At 42.5% G+C, this 17540-nt stretch overlaps 1 protein-coding gene across 1 annotated transcript in view; it reads left to right on the forward strand.

Moving 5' to 3' along the window:
- The window catches only part of ELP3 (elongator acetyltransferase complex subunit 3), a 112011-nt gene that overhangs the window by 52617 nt on the left and 41854 nt on the right, over positions 1-17540 (forward strand). The window contains exon 9 of the mRNA XM_066547639.1: positions 1333-1459. Within this exon, the coding sequence (XP_066403736.1) occupies positions 1333-1459 (127 nt within the window). The remainder of the gene's footprint in view (positions 1-1332; positions 1460-17540) is intronic.

Consider the following 17540-nt stretch of genomic DNA (forward strand, 5'->3'; position numbering starts at 1 on the left):
GGAAATGGAATTCGAATTCCAATAGGGAGGAATTGGGAGGAATTGGAATTCCAGGAGTTGGGAGGAAAACAGGGGTGGAGGTGCCCTGGAATGTCCAGGAATGTGGGACAGAGCCAGGATTCTGTGGGAGGATTCTTCTCCTGTGGTGGGAATCTCCTGATAGGAGGTGATGGAAAAATGGGATTTTCTCCAGAACCGTGGGAAATTCGGCCGCTTTGGGCTCCAAATGCCCCGGGCTCCTGCAGAACCAGGTCTGGGTTGGTGTCAGGGGGGCAGAACCTGGAACCCTCCTGGAATCCCAGAATTCGGGGTGATTCCTGTTTTTCCAGAAGGGATTTTTGGGGAGATTTTCAGGTTGGCCGCTTTTCCTCGTTCCCATCCCTTCTCTCCTCTCCTGCTGTTTTTATTTCCTGCTGTATTTATGTTTTTATTCCTGTTTTTCTCTGAGTGACACCAACCTGGATTTCCAGACTGGATTCCAGCAGCTCTCCCAAATTTCTCTCTGTGTCTGCAAAACCCAGATCATCTCCTTTCCCCCAGAATTCACAATTCCAATATTCAACACGCCCATTTAGGCTCCAAATGCCCCCAGGCTGCTGCAGAACCAGGTTTGGAATCTGGAATCCCAAAATTTGGGGAGGTTCCTGTTTCTCCAGATGGGATTTTTGGGGTGATTTTCAGGTTGGCCGCTTTCCCTCATTCCCATCCCTTCTCTCCTTTCCCAGTGTTTTTATTTCCTGTTGTATTTATGTTTTTATTCCTGTTTTTCTCTGAGTGACACCAACCTGGATTTCCAGACTGGATTCCAGCAGCTTTTTCTGTATCTGCAAAACCCAGAGCAGCTCCTTTCCCCCAGAATTCACAATTCCAATATTCAACAAACCCCATTTAGGCTCCAAATCCCCCCAGGCTCCTGCAGAACCAGGTTTGGGTTCTGTCAGTGTGGAGCCCTCCTGGAATCCCAGAATTCGGGGAGGTTCCTGTTTTTCCAGAAGGGATTTTTGGGGTGATTTTCAGGTTGGCCGCTTTCCCTCATTCCCATCCCTTCTCTCCTTTCCCAATGTTTTTATTCCTGTTGTATTTATGGTTTTATTCCTGTTTTTCTCTGAGTGACACCAACCTGGATCCCAGCAGCTTTTCCTGTATCTGGAGCACCCAGATCACCTCCCTTCCTGCACATTTACCACTTTCAGCACCCACCAAACCCCGTTTTGGCTCATTTTCACCTCCACCCACCGCCCAAACTCACCCTCCCAAGGAGGGGATAATCCCAGCTGGACTCAAAAACGACTTTTCCTGCCTTTCCCTGACCCTTTTTCCCTGTGTCCCCAGGGGTCACACGGTGAAGGCTGTCTGTGAGTCCTTCCACCTGGCCAAGGATGCTGGCTTCAAGGTCGTGGCCCACATGATGCCAGACTTGCCCAACATGGGGCTGGAAAGGGACATGGATCAGTTTTTTGTGAGTATTCTTTAAAAAAAAAAAAAAAAAACCAAAAAAAACCACCAAAAAAACATCAATTCCCAGTTTTTTTCCCCGTGGAAAACTCCCTGCTCGGTTACCAGATTTGTTTTCTAAAGGGCAAACAATTTAAAAATCTTTTTTTTTTTTTTTTAAAAAAAGGTGAAAAAAAAAAAGAGAGATTTGTTGAAGCACTTCATGCAGAAAATTGTATCTGTGTCTCATGCAAGCCTGAGTCACTGGGGTCCCTGTGGGAAGCAGCTCTTCCCATATTTGCTGCTTCTTTCCAAGGTGGTTTTCCCTCTTGGATTTAGAGTAAGACACAATTCCAAGTTAAAAAAAAATAATCCCCTCTGGAAGGTAATTAATTGCAAATTAATTGCAAAATTAGAGTGTGTGTGTGTGTTATAAAAGCATTTTGGCTCAATTTCTTTGTCAATGATGTAGAAGGAAATATCAAATTATTCCTGGGGAAAATTGCAATGATGAGGAATAAAGAGCAAATGGTGAGCAGTGCAATGATTGAAACACTTTGGGAGATTTTCAGGTTTTGTTGTGGTTTTTATTTTTTTTTTCTTATCTGAGTCAAAATTGGGTGGTTTTATTTTTATTTTTTTTTTAAATAGTGCAGAAATTGGAGTCGTGCTGGAGGAATCCCAGGGGAAGGTTGGGCTGGGCGCTGTCTGGCACTAAGAAATATCAGTGTAATGAAATATATTGATTAAAAAATACAGGCAGAAAGCAAAAAAAGCACTTGTGGAAAATGCAGCTGTACCGGGCAGGGAGGGAATCCTGAAACCTGGGGTAGGAACCTTTTTCTGAGGGGTTTTGTGGAGAATTCCTTGAGTTTTTCCTAAATAAAATGTCTTGGTTCTTGGCTAAGGTGAGGGACTGGAAGAGAGGAGTCAAAAATTCCAAATTCCTGCTCCAGGGATTATTTATTATTTATATTATTTTTATTATTTTTATTATTTTTATTATTTATTTTTATTATTTTTATTAATTATATTATTTTTATTATTTGTATTAATTATCCTGCTCCTAGATCATTTTTATTAGCATGCTCTGAGTCGTGGAGCGTGGACATGGCACAGAATTTTCATGGAATTCTTTGTAATGCAGAACCCAGCAAAAACCTTGAATCCTTCTCCCTCAGCATCTCATGGAATTGCAGCTGGAATTCTGTGGGATCGGGCTGGAATTTGGGCAGGAAAAATGGGAATAATGACCAAAAAAATTGGGAAAAGCCAACCCTGGGCAGGGTCAAACAAAGAGGAGACCAAAATCTGAGGTGGAAAACTGAGGAGGGAGGAAATATTTAATTTTTTTTGTAATTAATTTAATAATAATTATCCTTTGCTGCTCATTGGTGATGAGTGAGTGGTTAAAGAATTTCTGCTCCTGGAATGGTTCAGTGCAGGAAATTTGGGAATGTGTTGGGAAAGTTGAATTCCTGGGCTCTGATGGGAAGGGTGGTGCCATCCTGGGTTCCATTTGTGCATTAATGACGATTTTCCCAGAAACTGGGGAGGCAGGGGGTGAAGATTTTGGAGTTGGGAGATGAGGATGAGGCTGGAATTTGTGGTGGAAAAATGGGAATAATGACCAAAACAATGGGAAAAGCCAATCTTGGGCAGGAGCAAACAAAGAGGACACCAAAATCTGAGGTGGAAAACTGAAGAGGGAGGAAATATTTAAATTTTTTGTAATTAATTTAATAATAAATATCCTTTATCCTAAATTAATTTGATAATAATTATCCCTGAGGAAGAGGCTGGAATTGGGGAGAGGAGGAATTGAAAATAAAGGTGGGGAGAAGAGTTGAGGATAGAAAAGGAACAGAAGGAAAAAAGGTCATTACCCCTTTCTCATCCTCATTTAAATGCTTTATGATTCATTTTCTTAAATAATACCAGAGAATAAAATACCAAAACAAATTTATTGATTTGTTTCCCAAAGCTCTGGGAAATATCAGAAATGCAATAATCAGAACATAACAGAAATGTATATATATAATATAATAATATTATAATTAATATAATATAATATAATATAATATAATATAATATAATATAATATAATATAATATAATATAATATAATAAACAGAACATAACAGAAATGTGTATATATAATATAATAATTAATATAATATAATATAATATAATATAATATAATATAATATAATATAATATAATATAATATAATATAATATATATATAATATAATAATCAGAACATAAGAGAAATATCCAGATAAATTCCTAAAATTCCTTCATTCCCAAGGATTCACTCTCTGTTTCCTGCCTTAAAATTTCATATTCTTGTTTTGATCAAAAAACTCAAAAACTTCAAAACTTCTTCTGTGTAAACGTTAGTCCAGGCTGGTGAATATTTAAGATTTAAACGTTTAAATTTTAAACATTTAAACATTAAAATTTTGACATTTCTGCTGCATAAAATTAACGAGGAGCCAAGTGGGGATGTCTCCTCACAATCCCAGAATCCTGGAATGGTTTGGGATGGGATCCATGGACCTTCAGTCCCATCCCAGGGACCCTTCCCACTGTCCCGGGGGGCTCCAAGATTTCCTTGGACTCTCCCAGGGATTCTCTGGGAATTCCAGCCCAGCCAGGAATTCCTTCCCAAATCCCTCCCAAATTTGAAGGGTTTTTTTGGGATTTTTCCCTTTCCCAGGGAATTCCCTCCATTCCCAGCTCTCCCAGCCTGGCACTGGATCCATCCCCATCCCAGCTCCTCTCCGGGAAGGAATTTTAGGAATTCCCTGGGAATTCAGGACTCCTCTTCTCTTTTCCATCTCCAAATTCCATAAAAACCCCTCAGGATGGATCCTTGATCCCAGAATCCCGGATTTCTTCAGATGGGATCCATGGACCTTCAATCCCATCCTTTTCCAACCCTGACCCCTCTCTGGGAAGAAATTTTGGGAATTCCCTGGGAATTGGGGACTCCAGGAAGGGTCTCCCTTCCCTTTTCCATCCCCAAATCCCATAAAAATCCCTGGGGATGGATCCTGAGTGTCCTGGATCCCAGAATCCCGGAATGGTTTGGGATGGGATCCACGGACCTTCAGTGCCATCCCAGGGACACTTCCCACCATCCCAGAGTGCTCCGGCCTTTCCTTGGACACTTCCAGGGATTCTCTGGGAATGCCAGCCCAGCCAGGAATCCCTTCCCAAATCCCAATTCCCCTTTCCCAGGGAATTCCTTCCATTCCCAGCTCTCCCAGTCTGGCACTGCGTCCATCCCCATCCCAGCTCCTCTCCAGGAAGGAATTTTGGGATCCAGGGCCTTCACAGGGAACTGGGGACTCCAGGAAGGGTCTCCCTTCCCTTTTCCATCCCAAAATCCCATAAAAATCCCCTGGGGATGGATCCTGAGTGTCCTGGATCCCAGAATCCCGGAATGGTTTGTGATGGGATCCATGGACCTTCAATCCCATCCCATCCCAACCCCAACACATTCCCTGATCCCAGATTGCTCCAACCTCTCCTTGGCACTTCAGGGATGCAGGGATTCTCTGGGAATGCCAGCCCATCCAGGAATTCCTTCCCAAACCCCACCCTGATCCCCCCTTTCCCAGCAGGAAGCCATTCCCTGTCTCCTGTCTGTCCATCCCTTGTCCCTCTCCAGCTCTCCTGGAGCCCCTTCAGGCTCTGGAAAATCCTCCAAGATCTCCTGGATCCTTCTCTTTTCCAAGTGAGCACCCCCAACTCTCCAATTCTTCCTCCTTTTGGGACAACAAACCCGTGGCTTTCCAGGGATCTTTACAAACCTTTGATTTTGGGGCAGTCCTAATGAAATTGGAACAAAATCATTTCATTTTTGGTGAGCCCTCCCCCTCTCCCAACAGCAGAAAGTCGGACACAAAGGAACCCTCTTGACTTTGGAACTTCCGAGCGCCTTCAGTTGAAATAATAACAATAATAACAGTAATAACAATAATAACAATAATAACAATAATAACAATAATAACAATAATAACAATAAATCCAGGGTTTTCTCCTGGGAGGGGAATATCTGCTGATGGTGCTGATGGTGCCAGAAAAGCGCCGGGTGCTTCTTCAATCCGGGCAGGTGGTGACAGCTCCGGCGGGAGCCGGGTCCCCTCTGCCTGTCCCTGCTGCCCGATCGATTCCCCAGCTCCTCCTGCTCCCTCTGCCAGCGCTGACCCCGAGCCCTCTGTGAGCTCCGGGGCTGAGCAGCAGCTGCCTCAATTCCCAGGAACTCCAACCACTGCCACAGGCAGCGGCGGGGGGGGGCCTGGTCTGTATTTTTTATTGTTAAATTGTTTTCGCGCTGAGAGGTCGTGGGTTTGTGTCCCTGTGGGTCCCATCCCTGAGGTTTCCATCCCTGTGGGTTCCATCCCTGTGGGTTCCATCCCTGTGGATTTAACCCCTGTGGGTTCCATCCCTGTGGGTTCCATCCCTGTGGATTTAACTCCTGTGGATTTCATCCCTGTGGGTTCCATCGCTGTAGCTGTCGATCCCTGTGGATCCCATCCCTGGGAATTCCATCCCTGTGGATCCCATCCCTATGGATTTCATCCCTGTGGATCCCATCCCTGTGGGTTCCATTCCTCTGGATCCCATCCCTGGGGATCCCATCCCTGGGGATCCCATCCCTGTGGATTCCATTCCCGTGGATCCCATCCCTGGGGATTTAACTCCTGTGGATTCATCGCTGTAGATTTCAATCCCTGTGGATCCCATCCCTGAGGTTTCCAGCCCTGTGGATTTTATCCCTGTGGGTTCCATCCCTGTGGATTTCACCCCTGTGGATCCTATCCCTGTGGATTTCATCCCTGTGGGTTCCATCCCTGTGAATTCCATCCCTGTGGATCCCATCCCTGTGGATCCCATCCCTGTGGATCCCATCCCTGTGGATCCCATCCCTGTGAATTCCATCCCTGTGGGTTCCATCCCTGTGAGTTCCATCCCTGTGGGTTCCATCCCTGTGGATTTCATCCATGTGGATTCCAACCATGTGGATTCCATCCCTGGAAGTGTCCCAGGCCAGCTTGGACAGGGTTTGGAGCAAGCTGGGATAGTCCCTGCCCACAGGAATGGGATGAGCTTTAAGGTCCCTTCCAATCCAAATAATTCTGGGATTTTTTGCACTGAGAGGTTGTGGATTCCATCCCTGTGGATTCCATCCGTGTGGGTTCCATCCCTGGAAGTGTCCCAGACCAGGTTGGACAGGGCTTGGATCAAGCTGGGATAGTGGAAAGTGTCCCTGCCTGCCTGTGGGAATGGGATGAGCTTTAATCCCAAATAATTCTGGGATCTTTTGTACTGGGAGGTTGTGGATTCCATTCCTGTGGGTTCCATCCCTGTGGATCCCATCCCTGTGGATCCCATCCCTGTGGGTTCCATCCCTGGAAATGTCCCAGGCCAGCTTGGATCAAGCTGGAATAGTGGAAAGTGTGAGAATGGGATGAGCTTTAAGGTCCCTTCCAACCCAAATAATTCTGGGATCTTTTGCACTGGGAGGTTGTGGATTCCATCCCTGTGGGTTCCATCCCTGGAAGTGTCCCAGACCAGGTTGGACAGGGCTTGGATCAAGCTGGGATAGTGGAAAGTGTCCCTGCCTGCCTGTGGGAATGGGATGAGCTTTAATCCCAAATAATTCTGGGATCTTTTGCACTGGGAGGTTGTGGGTTCCATCCCTGTGGGTTCCATCCCTGTGAATTCCATCCCTGGAAATGTCCCAGGCCAACTTGGATCAAGCTGGAACAGTGGAAAGTGTCCCTGCCTGCCTGTGGGAATGGGATGAGCTTTAAGGTCCCTTCCTACCCAAATAATTCTGGGATTCTCCAATTCCAGGATTTTTCACAGAAAGTTCCCTTTTCCCTGCCTCCACTGCAGAATTTCACTCTGATCCCGTGTCCCACTTCCACTTTGCTTTTTTCTTCCCTCTTCCCCCACCTCTGATTCTTTTTATATCCTCGGAGGATTTTCCTTCCTCCTCCAGGGCTTCCCCACCCCATTCCACACTCTGGAAAACGCTCCAGAAAAGCTCAATGACCACAAACACTCCAAAAAAAAAAAAACCTTCCCAAAGCCAGGCAGAGCCCAGCAGAGCCTCACCAGGCAGGTGGTGGAGAAAATAATTAGAAAAACAGGCAGGATGAATCAAGGACTCAGCGGGAATAATGGAATTGTCACCGGAGCGGACACCTCATCCCGGCTCCACCCCGGGCAGGGATGAGGCTGCTCCGGGGGGGAAATGCTTGGGAGGATCAGTGAATCACATTTGGCAAGCAGAACGTCGGATTGGAGCAAAAAAAAAATTAAAAAATTAAATTAAAAAAAAAATTAAAAAAAAATAAATAAAATAAAAAAAACCAAAACCAAAAAACCCAAAATTGGAGAATCACAGATTTGGCTGCTCTGGGGAGGAAATGCTTGGGAGGATCCATGAATCACATTTGGCGAGCAGAACGTTGGATTGGAGCAAAAAAAAATTAAAAAATTAAATTTAAAAAAATATTAAAAATAAAAAAATAAAAAAACCAAAACCAAAAAACCCCAAATTGGAGAATCACAGATTTGGCTGCTCTGGGAAGGAAATGCTTGGGAGGATCCATGAATCACATTTGGCAAGCAGAACGTTGGATTGGAGCAAAAAAAAAATTAAAAATTAAATTTAAAAAATTAAAAAAAAAAAACAACAACTAAACAAAAAAACCCAAAATTGGAGAATCACAGATTTGGCTGCTCTGAGGGGGAAATGCTTGGGAGGATCCATGAATCACATTTGGCCAGCAGAACTTTGGATTGGAGAGAAAAAATTTAAAAAATTAAATTTAAAAAATATTAAAAAAAAAAAAAAACGAAACCAAAAAAACCCAAAAATTGGAGAACCACAGATTTGGCTGCTCTGGGGGGGGGAATGCTTGGGAGGATCAGTGAATCACATTTGGCAAGCAGAATGCTGGATTGGAGCAAAAAAATTTAAAAAAATTTAAAAATAAAATTTAAAAAAATTTTAAAAATAAAATATTTAAATTAAATTAAATTAAATTAATTAAATTTAAAAGTTTTGGGAGGCTGGAGAATTCCCAAGGTGTTAATTCCTCACTCGGTGAAAATTGGAGAATCACAGATTTGGCTGCTCTGAGGGGGAAATGCTTGGGAGGATCCGTGAATCACATTTGGCAAGCAGAACGTTGGATTGGAGAAAAAAAAAAAATTAAATTAAAAAATATTTTAAAAATAAAATATTTAAATTAAATTAAATTAAATTAAATTAAATTAAATTAAATTAAATTAAATTGAATTAAATTAAAAAGTTTTGGGAGGCTGGAGAATTCCCGAGGTGTTAATTCCTCGCTCGGTGGAAATTGGAGAATCACAGATTTGGCTGCTCTGGGAGGAGAGGACCCACATTTGGCAAGCAGAATGCTGGATTGGAGCAAAAAAATTAAAAATTTTTAAAAATAAAATTAAAAAAAATTAAAAAATAAAATATTTAAATTAAATTAAATTAAGTTTAAAAGTTTTGAGAGGCTGGAGAATTCCCGAGGTGTTAATTCCTCGCTTGGTGGAAGTTGGAGAATCACAGATTTGGCTGCTCTGGGGTGAATATTCCTAATAATGCTCAAAAATATGTATATATCTGTTATTTATGGTACATTTTGTACATTCATATATATTTATACATTATAAATAACAGATTTATTAATTGGGAGAATATTGCTGTGCCTGGCTTTATTTTATTTTTATGGGATTTGCTTGTGTGGTTTATTGGTGCTCTTCCTCCTGGCTCTGAGCCCACCTCAAACAGACCCCTCAGAGGTGAAATAAATCTTGGGAAAAAGGAAAAACAGGGAAGAGAGGCAGAAAATTGGGAGTTTGGAGTGTAACAGGAGGGTGGATGTTGCTCAGAACCATCAGATGGAAAAAAGTTCTGTTTTTTCTTGAGGAAATCCTGTGTGTGTCCATCTAAAATCTCACTAAAATAAAATAAAATAAATAATATTTATAATAGAAAGAAATATTTAAATAAATAGTCCAAAATAAAATAAAATAAAATAAATAATATTTATAATAGAAAGAAATATTTAAATAAATAGTCCAAAATAAAATAAAATAAAATAAAATAAAATAAAATAAATAATATTTATAATAGAAAGAAATATTTAAATAAATAGTCCAATATAAAATAAAATAAAATAAAATAAAATAAAATAAAATAAAATAAAATAAAATAAAATAAAATAAAATAAATTATGAGGGTAAAACCACAGGCAAGGCCATTTCATGGGGACAAGTATTGAGCTAAAGAGATTTTTTTATTCCCATCTGCAGAGCCACTCCTGTGTTCTTTAAATAAAACACAATCACTGAATGAGTTCAGCCTGAAAATTCCTTCTCTTAGTCATGTGTCAAGATGGGATTTTTATATATATATATATATATTTTCTGGAGGAATTGCAAAATAAGCGATTTCCCAGAAATGAGCTAATTTTAGTGCCAGGCCTGATGCATCTGGGATCCGAGTGATGCAGAAACCTCCTTGTGTTGAACATGAGAGGGAAAATGAGGGGGAAATGATCTGAGGAGAAAAAATAACATAAAATAATCCGTGGGGAAAAAATAGCATTAAATAATCTGTGGGGAAAAATAGCATTAAATAATCTGAGGGGGAAAATAGCATTAAATAATGTGAGGGGAAAAATAGCATTAAATAATCTGAGGGGGAAAATAGCATTAAATAATGTGAGGGGAAAATAGCATTAAATAATGTGAGGGGGAAAATAGCATTAAATAATCTGAGGGGGAAAATAGCATTAAATAATGTGAGGGGGAAAATAGCATTAAATAATCTGAGGGGGAAAATAGCATTCAATAATGTGAGGGGGAAAATAGCATTAAATAATATGAGGGGGAAAATAGGGTAAAATAATCTGAGGGGGAAAATAGCATTAAATAATCTGAGGGGGAAAATAGCATTAAATAATGTGAGGGGGAAAATAGCATTAAATAATCTGAGGGTGAAATTATCTGAGGGAAAAAATGATGGTGAAATAATCTGAGGGTGAAATAATCTGAGGGAGAAAAATAGGGTAAAATAATATGAGGAGAAAAATGAGGGTGAAATAATCTGAAGGGAAAATGAGGGTGAAATAATCTGAGAGAAAAAATGATGGTGAAATAATCTGAGGGGGAAATAATCTGAGGGGGAAAATGATAGTGAAATTATTTGCGGAGAAAAATGGTGGTGAAATGGTCTGAGAGGAAAATTAAACTGAAATAATCTGAGGGGAAATGAGGGTGAAATAATCTGAGGGGAAAAATGAAGGTGAAATAATTTGAGAGGAAAATGAGGGTGAAATAATCTGAAGGGAATAATTATGGTGAAATGATTTGAGGGGGGAAATGAGGATTAAATAATCTGAGAGGGGAAATGAGGGTGAAATAATCTGAGGGAAAATGAGGAGGAAATGATCTGAGGGAATAATCTGAGGGAATAATTATGGTGAAATGTTTTGAGGGGAAAATGAGGATTAAATAATCTGAGGGGGGGAAATGAGGATTAAATAGTCTGAGGGAAAATGAGGGGGAAATTATCTGGGGGGAAGTGAGGGTGAAATAATCTGAGGAAATAATTATGGTGAAATTAGTTAGGGGGAAAATGAAGGTGGAATAATATGAGAGGGAAAATGGGAATGAAATTATTTGAGGAGAAAAATGGTGGTGAAATCATTTGAGAGGAAAATAAGAGTGGGGTAATCTGAGGGGATAATAATGGTGAAATGATCTGAGGGAAAAATGAAGGTGAAATAAACTGAGGGGAAAATGAGAGTGAAAAATCTGAGAGGAAAATGAGGGTGAAATGATCTGAGGGGGAAAATGAAGGTGAAATAATCTGAGGGGGGAAATGATGGTGAAATAATCTGAGGGAATAATTATGGTGAAATGATCTGAGGGGGAAAATGAAGGTGAAGTAAACTGAGGGAGAAAATGATGGTGAAATAATCTGAGGGAATAATTATGGTGAAATGATCTGAGGGTGAAATCATCTGAGGGAATAATTATGTTGAAATTATCTCAAAAAAATGGGGAAAATTAGGGTGAAATCATCTGAGGGAAAATGAGGGTGGAATAATCTGAGGGTAAAAAATAAATTGAAATAATCTGAGAGGAAATGAGGATTAAATAATCTGTGGGGGAAAATGAGACAGAAATAATCTGAGGGGAGAAATTTTGGTGAAATAATCTGAAGGAATAATTATGGTGAAATGATCTGAGGGGGAAAATGGGGGTGGAATAATCTGAGGGAAACTGAGGGGAAAATAATCTGAGGGGAAAATAAGAGTGAAATAATCTGAGGGGGAAATGAGGGTGAAATCTGAGGGGAAAAAATCTGAGAAGAAAATGAGGGGAAAATTATCTGGGGGGAAATGATGGGGAAATGATCTGAGGGAATAATCTGAGGGAATAATTATGGTAAAATTATTTGAGGGGGAAATGAGGGTGGAATAATCTGAGGGGGAAAATGAGAGAAAAATTACTTGATGAGAAAAATGAGGGGGAAATAATCTGAAGGGAAAATGAGAGTGAGGTAATCTGAGGGGGAAAATGAAGGTGAAATAAATTGCGGGGGGAAATGATAGTGAAATAATCCGAGGGAATAATTATGGTGAAATTATTTGAGGGGGAAAATGAGGATTAAATAATTGGAGGGGGGAAAATTAAGGTGAAATAATTTGAGAGGAAAATGAGGGTGAAATGATCTGAGGGGAAAAATGAAGGTGAAAGAAACTGAGGGGGGAAATGATGGTGAAATAATCTGAGGGGAAAATAATCTGAGGGGAAAATAAGAATGAAATAATCTGAGGGGGAAATGAGGGTGAAATCTGAGGGGAAAAAATCTGAGAAGAAAATGAGGGGGAAATTATCTGGGGGGAAATGATGGGGAAATGATCTGAGGGAATAATCTGAGGGAATAATTATGGTAAAATTATTTGAGGGGGAAAATGAGGGTGGAAATCTGAGGGGAAAAATTATTTGAGGAGAAAAATGGTGGTGAAATAATCAGAGGGAATAATTATGGTGAAATGATCTGAGTAGGAAAATGAGGGTGGAATAATCTGAGGGGGAAATGAGGGGAAAATAATCTAAGGGAGAAAGTGAGGGTGAAATGATCTGAGGGGAAAAATGAAGGTGAAATAAAAGGAGGAAATAATCTGAGGGAATAATTATGGTGAAATGATCTGAGGGGAAAAATGAAGGTGAAATAATCTGAAGGTGAAATAATCTGGGGGAATAATTATGATTAAATGTTCTGAGGGGTAACTGAGGGAGAAATTATCTGAGGGGGAAATAATCTCAGGGAAAATGAGGGGGAAATAATCTGAGGGGAAAAGAGGGTGGAATGAATGAGGATGAAAGAATAGGAGGAAAATGAGGGTGAAATGATCTGAGGGGAAAATGAGGGTGAAATAATAGAAGAAAAATGAGGGTGAAATGATCTGAGTGTCCTTTCATTTTACAAAGTGGGTGACGCTACCTCCAAACATTTCCAGCTGTAAATACGGCCTTGCTTTTCCTGAGGGCTCTGGTTGTTCTCAAGGAGATGAAATCCATAATGAAACTAAAATATTGCACCTCTATCGGGAGCTTTTAATAACTGTAATAAAAGACAGTTAAAGTGCTGATCTGCATTGATTTTTGCTCCTCTGGGGAGACAGTTCCCTGTGTTTTTAAATATAGCTCCAAAGTGTTTAGTGAAGTAAACGATTTTCCTTTCAGTTCCTTCTAAACATCTCACTGAAAAGCTGTGATTTGCAGGTGCTTTTATGGCTGAAAATGTGGCTTTTTTCCTTTTTTTCTTTTTCTTTTTTTTAATGGACACATCCATGAGGGGATGTTTAATGCTCACTCCTCAAGCTTCTCCTGGAATCTCAGGAAATATTCCTGCTCAAAAGCTGCCTCCATTCAGGAACATTCATGGTTCTGTGAGCTCTGACCACAGCTGGGGTAATTTTCATGGTAATGAGGACGGTGGTAGTAAGGAACGGGCTATTTCTGGAAACTCTTTTCACACCTAATTACTCTCATATTTCTGGGGGTAAATCACCCACAGGCTGCGCCCACTTCTGCAGAATTGTGGGCTCAGAAACTTTCAGGGTCGAGCTTCAATCAGGAGAGGCCAAGGATGAGTAGCAGAGAGATCTTTGTGTATTGCACAGAAACAGAAAAAATCGGGATATTGTGGGGAGAACAGGCTGGGAGAGCTGGGAATGTTCACCTGGATCAGGGAAGGATCCAGGGAATCCTTGGAGCTGCTTCCAGAGCTTCGAGGGGCTCTGAAAAGCTGTGATTTGCAGGTGCTTTTATGGCTGAAAATGTGGCTTTTTCCCTTTTTTTCTTTTTCTTTTTTTTAATGGACACATCCATGTGAGGATGTTTAATTCTCAGTCCTCAAGCTTCTCCTGGAATCTCAGGAAATATTCCTGCTCAAAAGCTGCCTCCATTCAGGAACATTCATGGTTCTGTGAGCTCTGACCACAGCTGGGGTAATTTTCATGGTAATGAGGACGGTGGTAGTAAGGAACGGGCTATTTCTGGAAACTCTTTTCACACCTAATTACTCTCATATTTCTGGGGGTAAATCACCCACAGGCTGCGCCCACTTCTGCAGAATTGTGGGCTCAGAAACTTTCAGGGTCGAGCTTCAATCAGGAGAGGCCAAGGATGAGTAGCAGAGAGATCTTTTTGTGTTGCACAGAAGCAGAAAAAATCGGGATATTGTGGGGAGAACAGGCTGGGAGAAGAGGGAATGTTCACCTGGAGAATGGAAGGATCCAGGGAATCCTTGGAGCTGCTTCCAGAGCCTCGAGGGGCTCCAGGAGAGCTGGAATTTGGGAAGGGGCTGGAGGACCCAGGGAATGGCTCCAAAGGGGAATTTTGGGTGGGATCTTGTGGAGGAATTCTTCACTGCGAGGGACTGGGGAGGAATTCCCAGAGAAGCTGTGGCTGCCTCTGGATCCCTGGGAATTTCCAAGGCCAGGCTGGAGCACCCTGGGAAAGGTGTTGGGATTGGAATGGGATCATCTTTAAAGTCCCTTCCCACCCAGACCATTCCATGAGATGGAGAATCTCCGTGGCTGTGTGGGGAAATCTGCCTTTATTCTGCTCTCAGATCGCTGCCTTTGTCTCTGAAAATCGGGATTTTTTTCCCCTCAGGAACCATCAGCGTTAGGATGATGCCAATCACTGCCTGCCAGCAGCCTCCCATTCACAAAAAGCTCCTGCTCGCTGAAAAGGAGCAGTTCAGACCCTTTTTCCACCCGAACCAGGGATGATTTCTGCACTTTGCAGCCCCCAGGCCCCGTGGGTTGCTCAGGCTCATTCAGCCACTCTCTGTTCTGAGGCTTTTTACACCAGAAAAAGCCAGAATTTTTTTTCTTTCTTTTTCTTTCTCTCTCTTTTTTTTTTTTTTTCCATTCACAAATTATTTCCTGGGGTTTTTTTTTTTGGTTTTGTTTTTTTTTTTTTTCACTGAGGCCCCTTGCTGCTGAAGTCAATAATGAACATATGGCTGGGAACAGGCAGGCAAAAATAAAGGAATAAAGGGATAGAGAGTGCAAATTTTCCAGGCAAAGACAGCATCACTCAGTAAAATACCAATTTTAGTGCAGATCACCATCAACTACCGAGTGAAGAAACCACGAGGGCCAAATTAGATTTTTTGAGGGCTTAATTTTTGGTTTTGTGTGGGATTGTATTTTTATTTTTGAATTCAAAAAGCAGAATGGTTTTGCTGTGAGCATTTGGAGGGGTTTATATTTTTATTTCTGAATTCAAAAAGCAGAATGGTTTTGCTGTGAGTATCTGATAAAAACAACCCCCAATTTGAGATTGGGGTTGTTTTAATCAAAACCAGGATGGAATTGCTGTGGATTTTTTTAGGGAGAGGAGACTTTCAAGTGATCCACACATTTTTGAGACAATGAAAAATGCTTTATTTCCTGTGCTGAGCCCCAGGGGAACGCTGACCCTCCTAGAAAGGGGAAAAAAAAGAAACCAGGAGATGAAAGCAAAGGTGGAACTTGAGAGCAGATTGATGGAGGAATTCTCCTGGGTTTTTCCAGGATGGATGGAGGCAGGCTCGGAGCACCTGCACCGCCGAGCACAATCTGGACGCTCTGTCCGGGCCTCCAAGGTCAGCCTGATCCTACTCCAGCAATTTTCCAGGTTCTTTTATCTCCATCTCTCCTGGGCTGTGTCCCAGCAGGGCCGGGATCTCCTGGTTTGGGAGAGAAGAACTCCCCAGCAGTGCTGGATCCCGATATTCCAGGGGGGAACCGACCATGGAAAGGCTGGGATGGGAGGCAGGAGTGTCTGATCTGTGGGGAGATTCCTGGGTTTAATGTGGAAAATGTTCCTGCTGGAGCTGGAGCTGGAGCTGGTGGGGATTCCCCTTGGAGCTTGGGAAAGCTCCCTCTGACCTGTGGGGTTGAGGGTTTTGGGGAAGGCAGGAGGTGGAGAAGCTTCCAAGGTCCTTCACACAGCAGGGAATCCGCTTTTCCTACCCAAAATATGGGAAATTCCTAAAGAATCTGAAGTGTTTCAGGTGCTGGTGACCCTTTTCTGTAACTTCTTCCTTGGCTTGGTGGTTCCATAATGGGAAATTTGGCAGCTTGACCATGCCAGGCCCTGGAAGGGTTTTGCTGTCTGGCTGTGGATGGCCAGGAAAGCTGCAGCAATTCCCTGGAATGCTGCCCTCCCTGCCTTGGTCACGGAATAGTTCACAGGAGGTGGGGATTTTTGGATCTTTGGGAGTTTCTCCCCTCGGTCCCATCCGTGGGAGGTTTTGCCGTGAGCGCAGGCATTGAGAGGAAGCGATTTGGGATTGCTCAGGTTGGAAAAACTCCCGGAGATCATGGAATCCAACCATTCCCAGCACTGCCAAGGCCACCACGAATCCATGGATTGAAATCCCTCCAGGGATGGAGATTCCACCATGGATCCACATCCCCCCAAATCCATGTGGATTTAAATCCTGGATCCATGAGCCCCAAATCCACATGGATTTAGATCCTGGATCCATGAGCCCCCAAATCCACATAGATTTAGATCCATGCAGGGATGGGGACACCAACATGGATCCACATCCCCCCAAATCCACATGGATTGAAATCCCTCCAGGGATGGGGATTCCACCATGGATCCACATCCCCAAAAATCCACATGGATTGAAATCCCTCCAGGGATGGGGATTCTACCATGGATCCACATCCCCCCAAATCCATGTGGATTTAAATCCTGGATCCAGGAGCCCCCAAATCCCCATGGATTGAAATCCCTCCAGGGATGGGGACTCCACCATGGTGCACATCCCTCCAAATCCATGCGGATTTAAATCCTGGATCCACATTCCCTCAAATCCACATGGATTTAAATCCCTCCAGGGATGGAGACTCCATCACAGATCCATGTCCCCTCAAATCCACATGGATTTAAATCCTGGATCCATGAGTCCCCAAATCCACATGGATTGAAATCCCTCCAGGGATGGGGACTCCACCAAGGCCCACATCCCTTCAAATCCATGTGGATTTAAATCCTGGATCCAGGAGCCCCCAAATCCACCTGGATTGAAATCCCTCCAGGGATGGAGACTTCATGGGATGGAGACTCCATGGGATGGAGATCCATGTCCCCTCAAATCCACATGGATTGAAATCCTGGATCCATAAGCCCCCAAATCCACGTGGATGTGAAATCCCTTCAGGGTTGGGGACTCTACCACGGGTCCACACCCCCTCAAATCCATGTGGATTTAAATCCTGGATCCGTGTCCCCCCAAATCCACCTGGATGGGAAATCCCTGCAGGGATGGGGACTCCACCACAGATCCAGGAGCCCCCAAATCCACAAGGACTTAAATCCTGGATCCAGGAGCCCCCAAATCCACATGGATTGAAATCTGTCCAGGGATGGGGACTCCACCATGGATCCGTATTCCCCCAAATCCACATGGATTTAAATCCTGGATCCATGAGCCCCCAAATCCACATGGATTTAAATCCTGGATCCATATTCCCCC

Source organism: Molothrus aeneus, chromosome 3 (assembly GCF_037042795.1).
Source record: "Molothrus aeneus isolate 106 chromosome 3, BPBGC_Maene_1.0, whole genome shotgun sequence".
NCBI lineage: Eukaryota > Metazoa > Chordata > Aves > Passeriformes > Icteridae > Molothrus > Molothrus aeneus.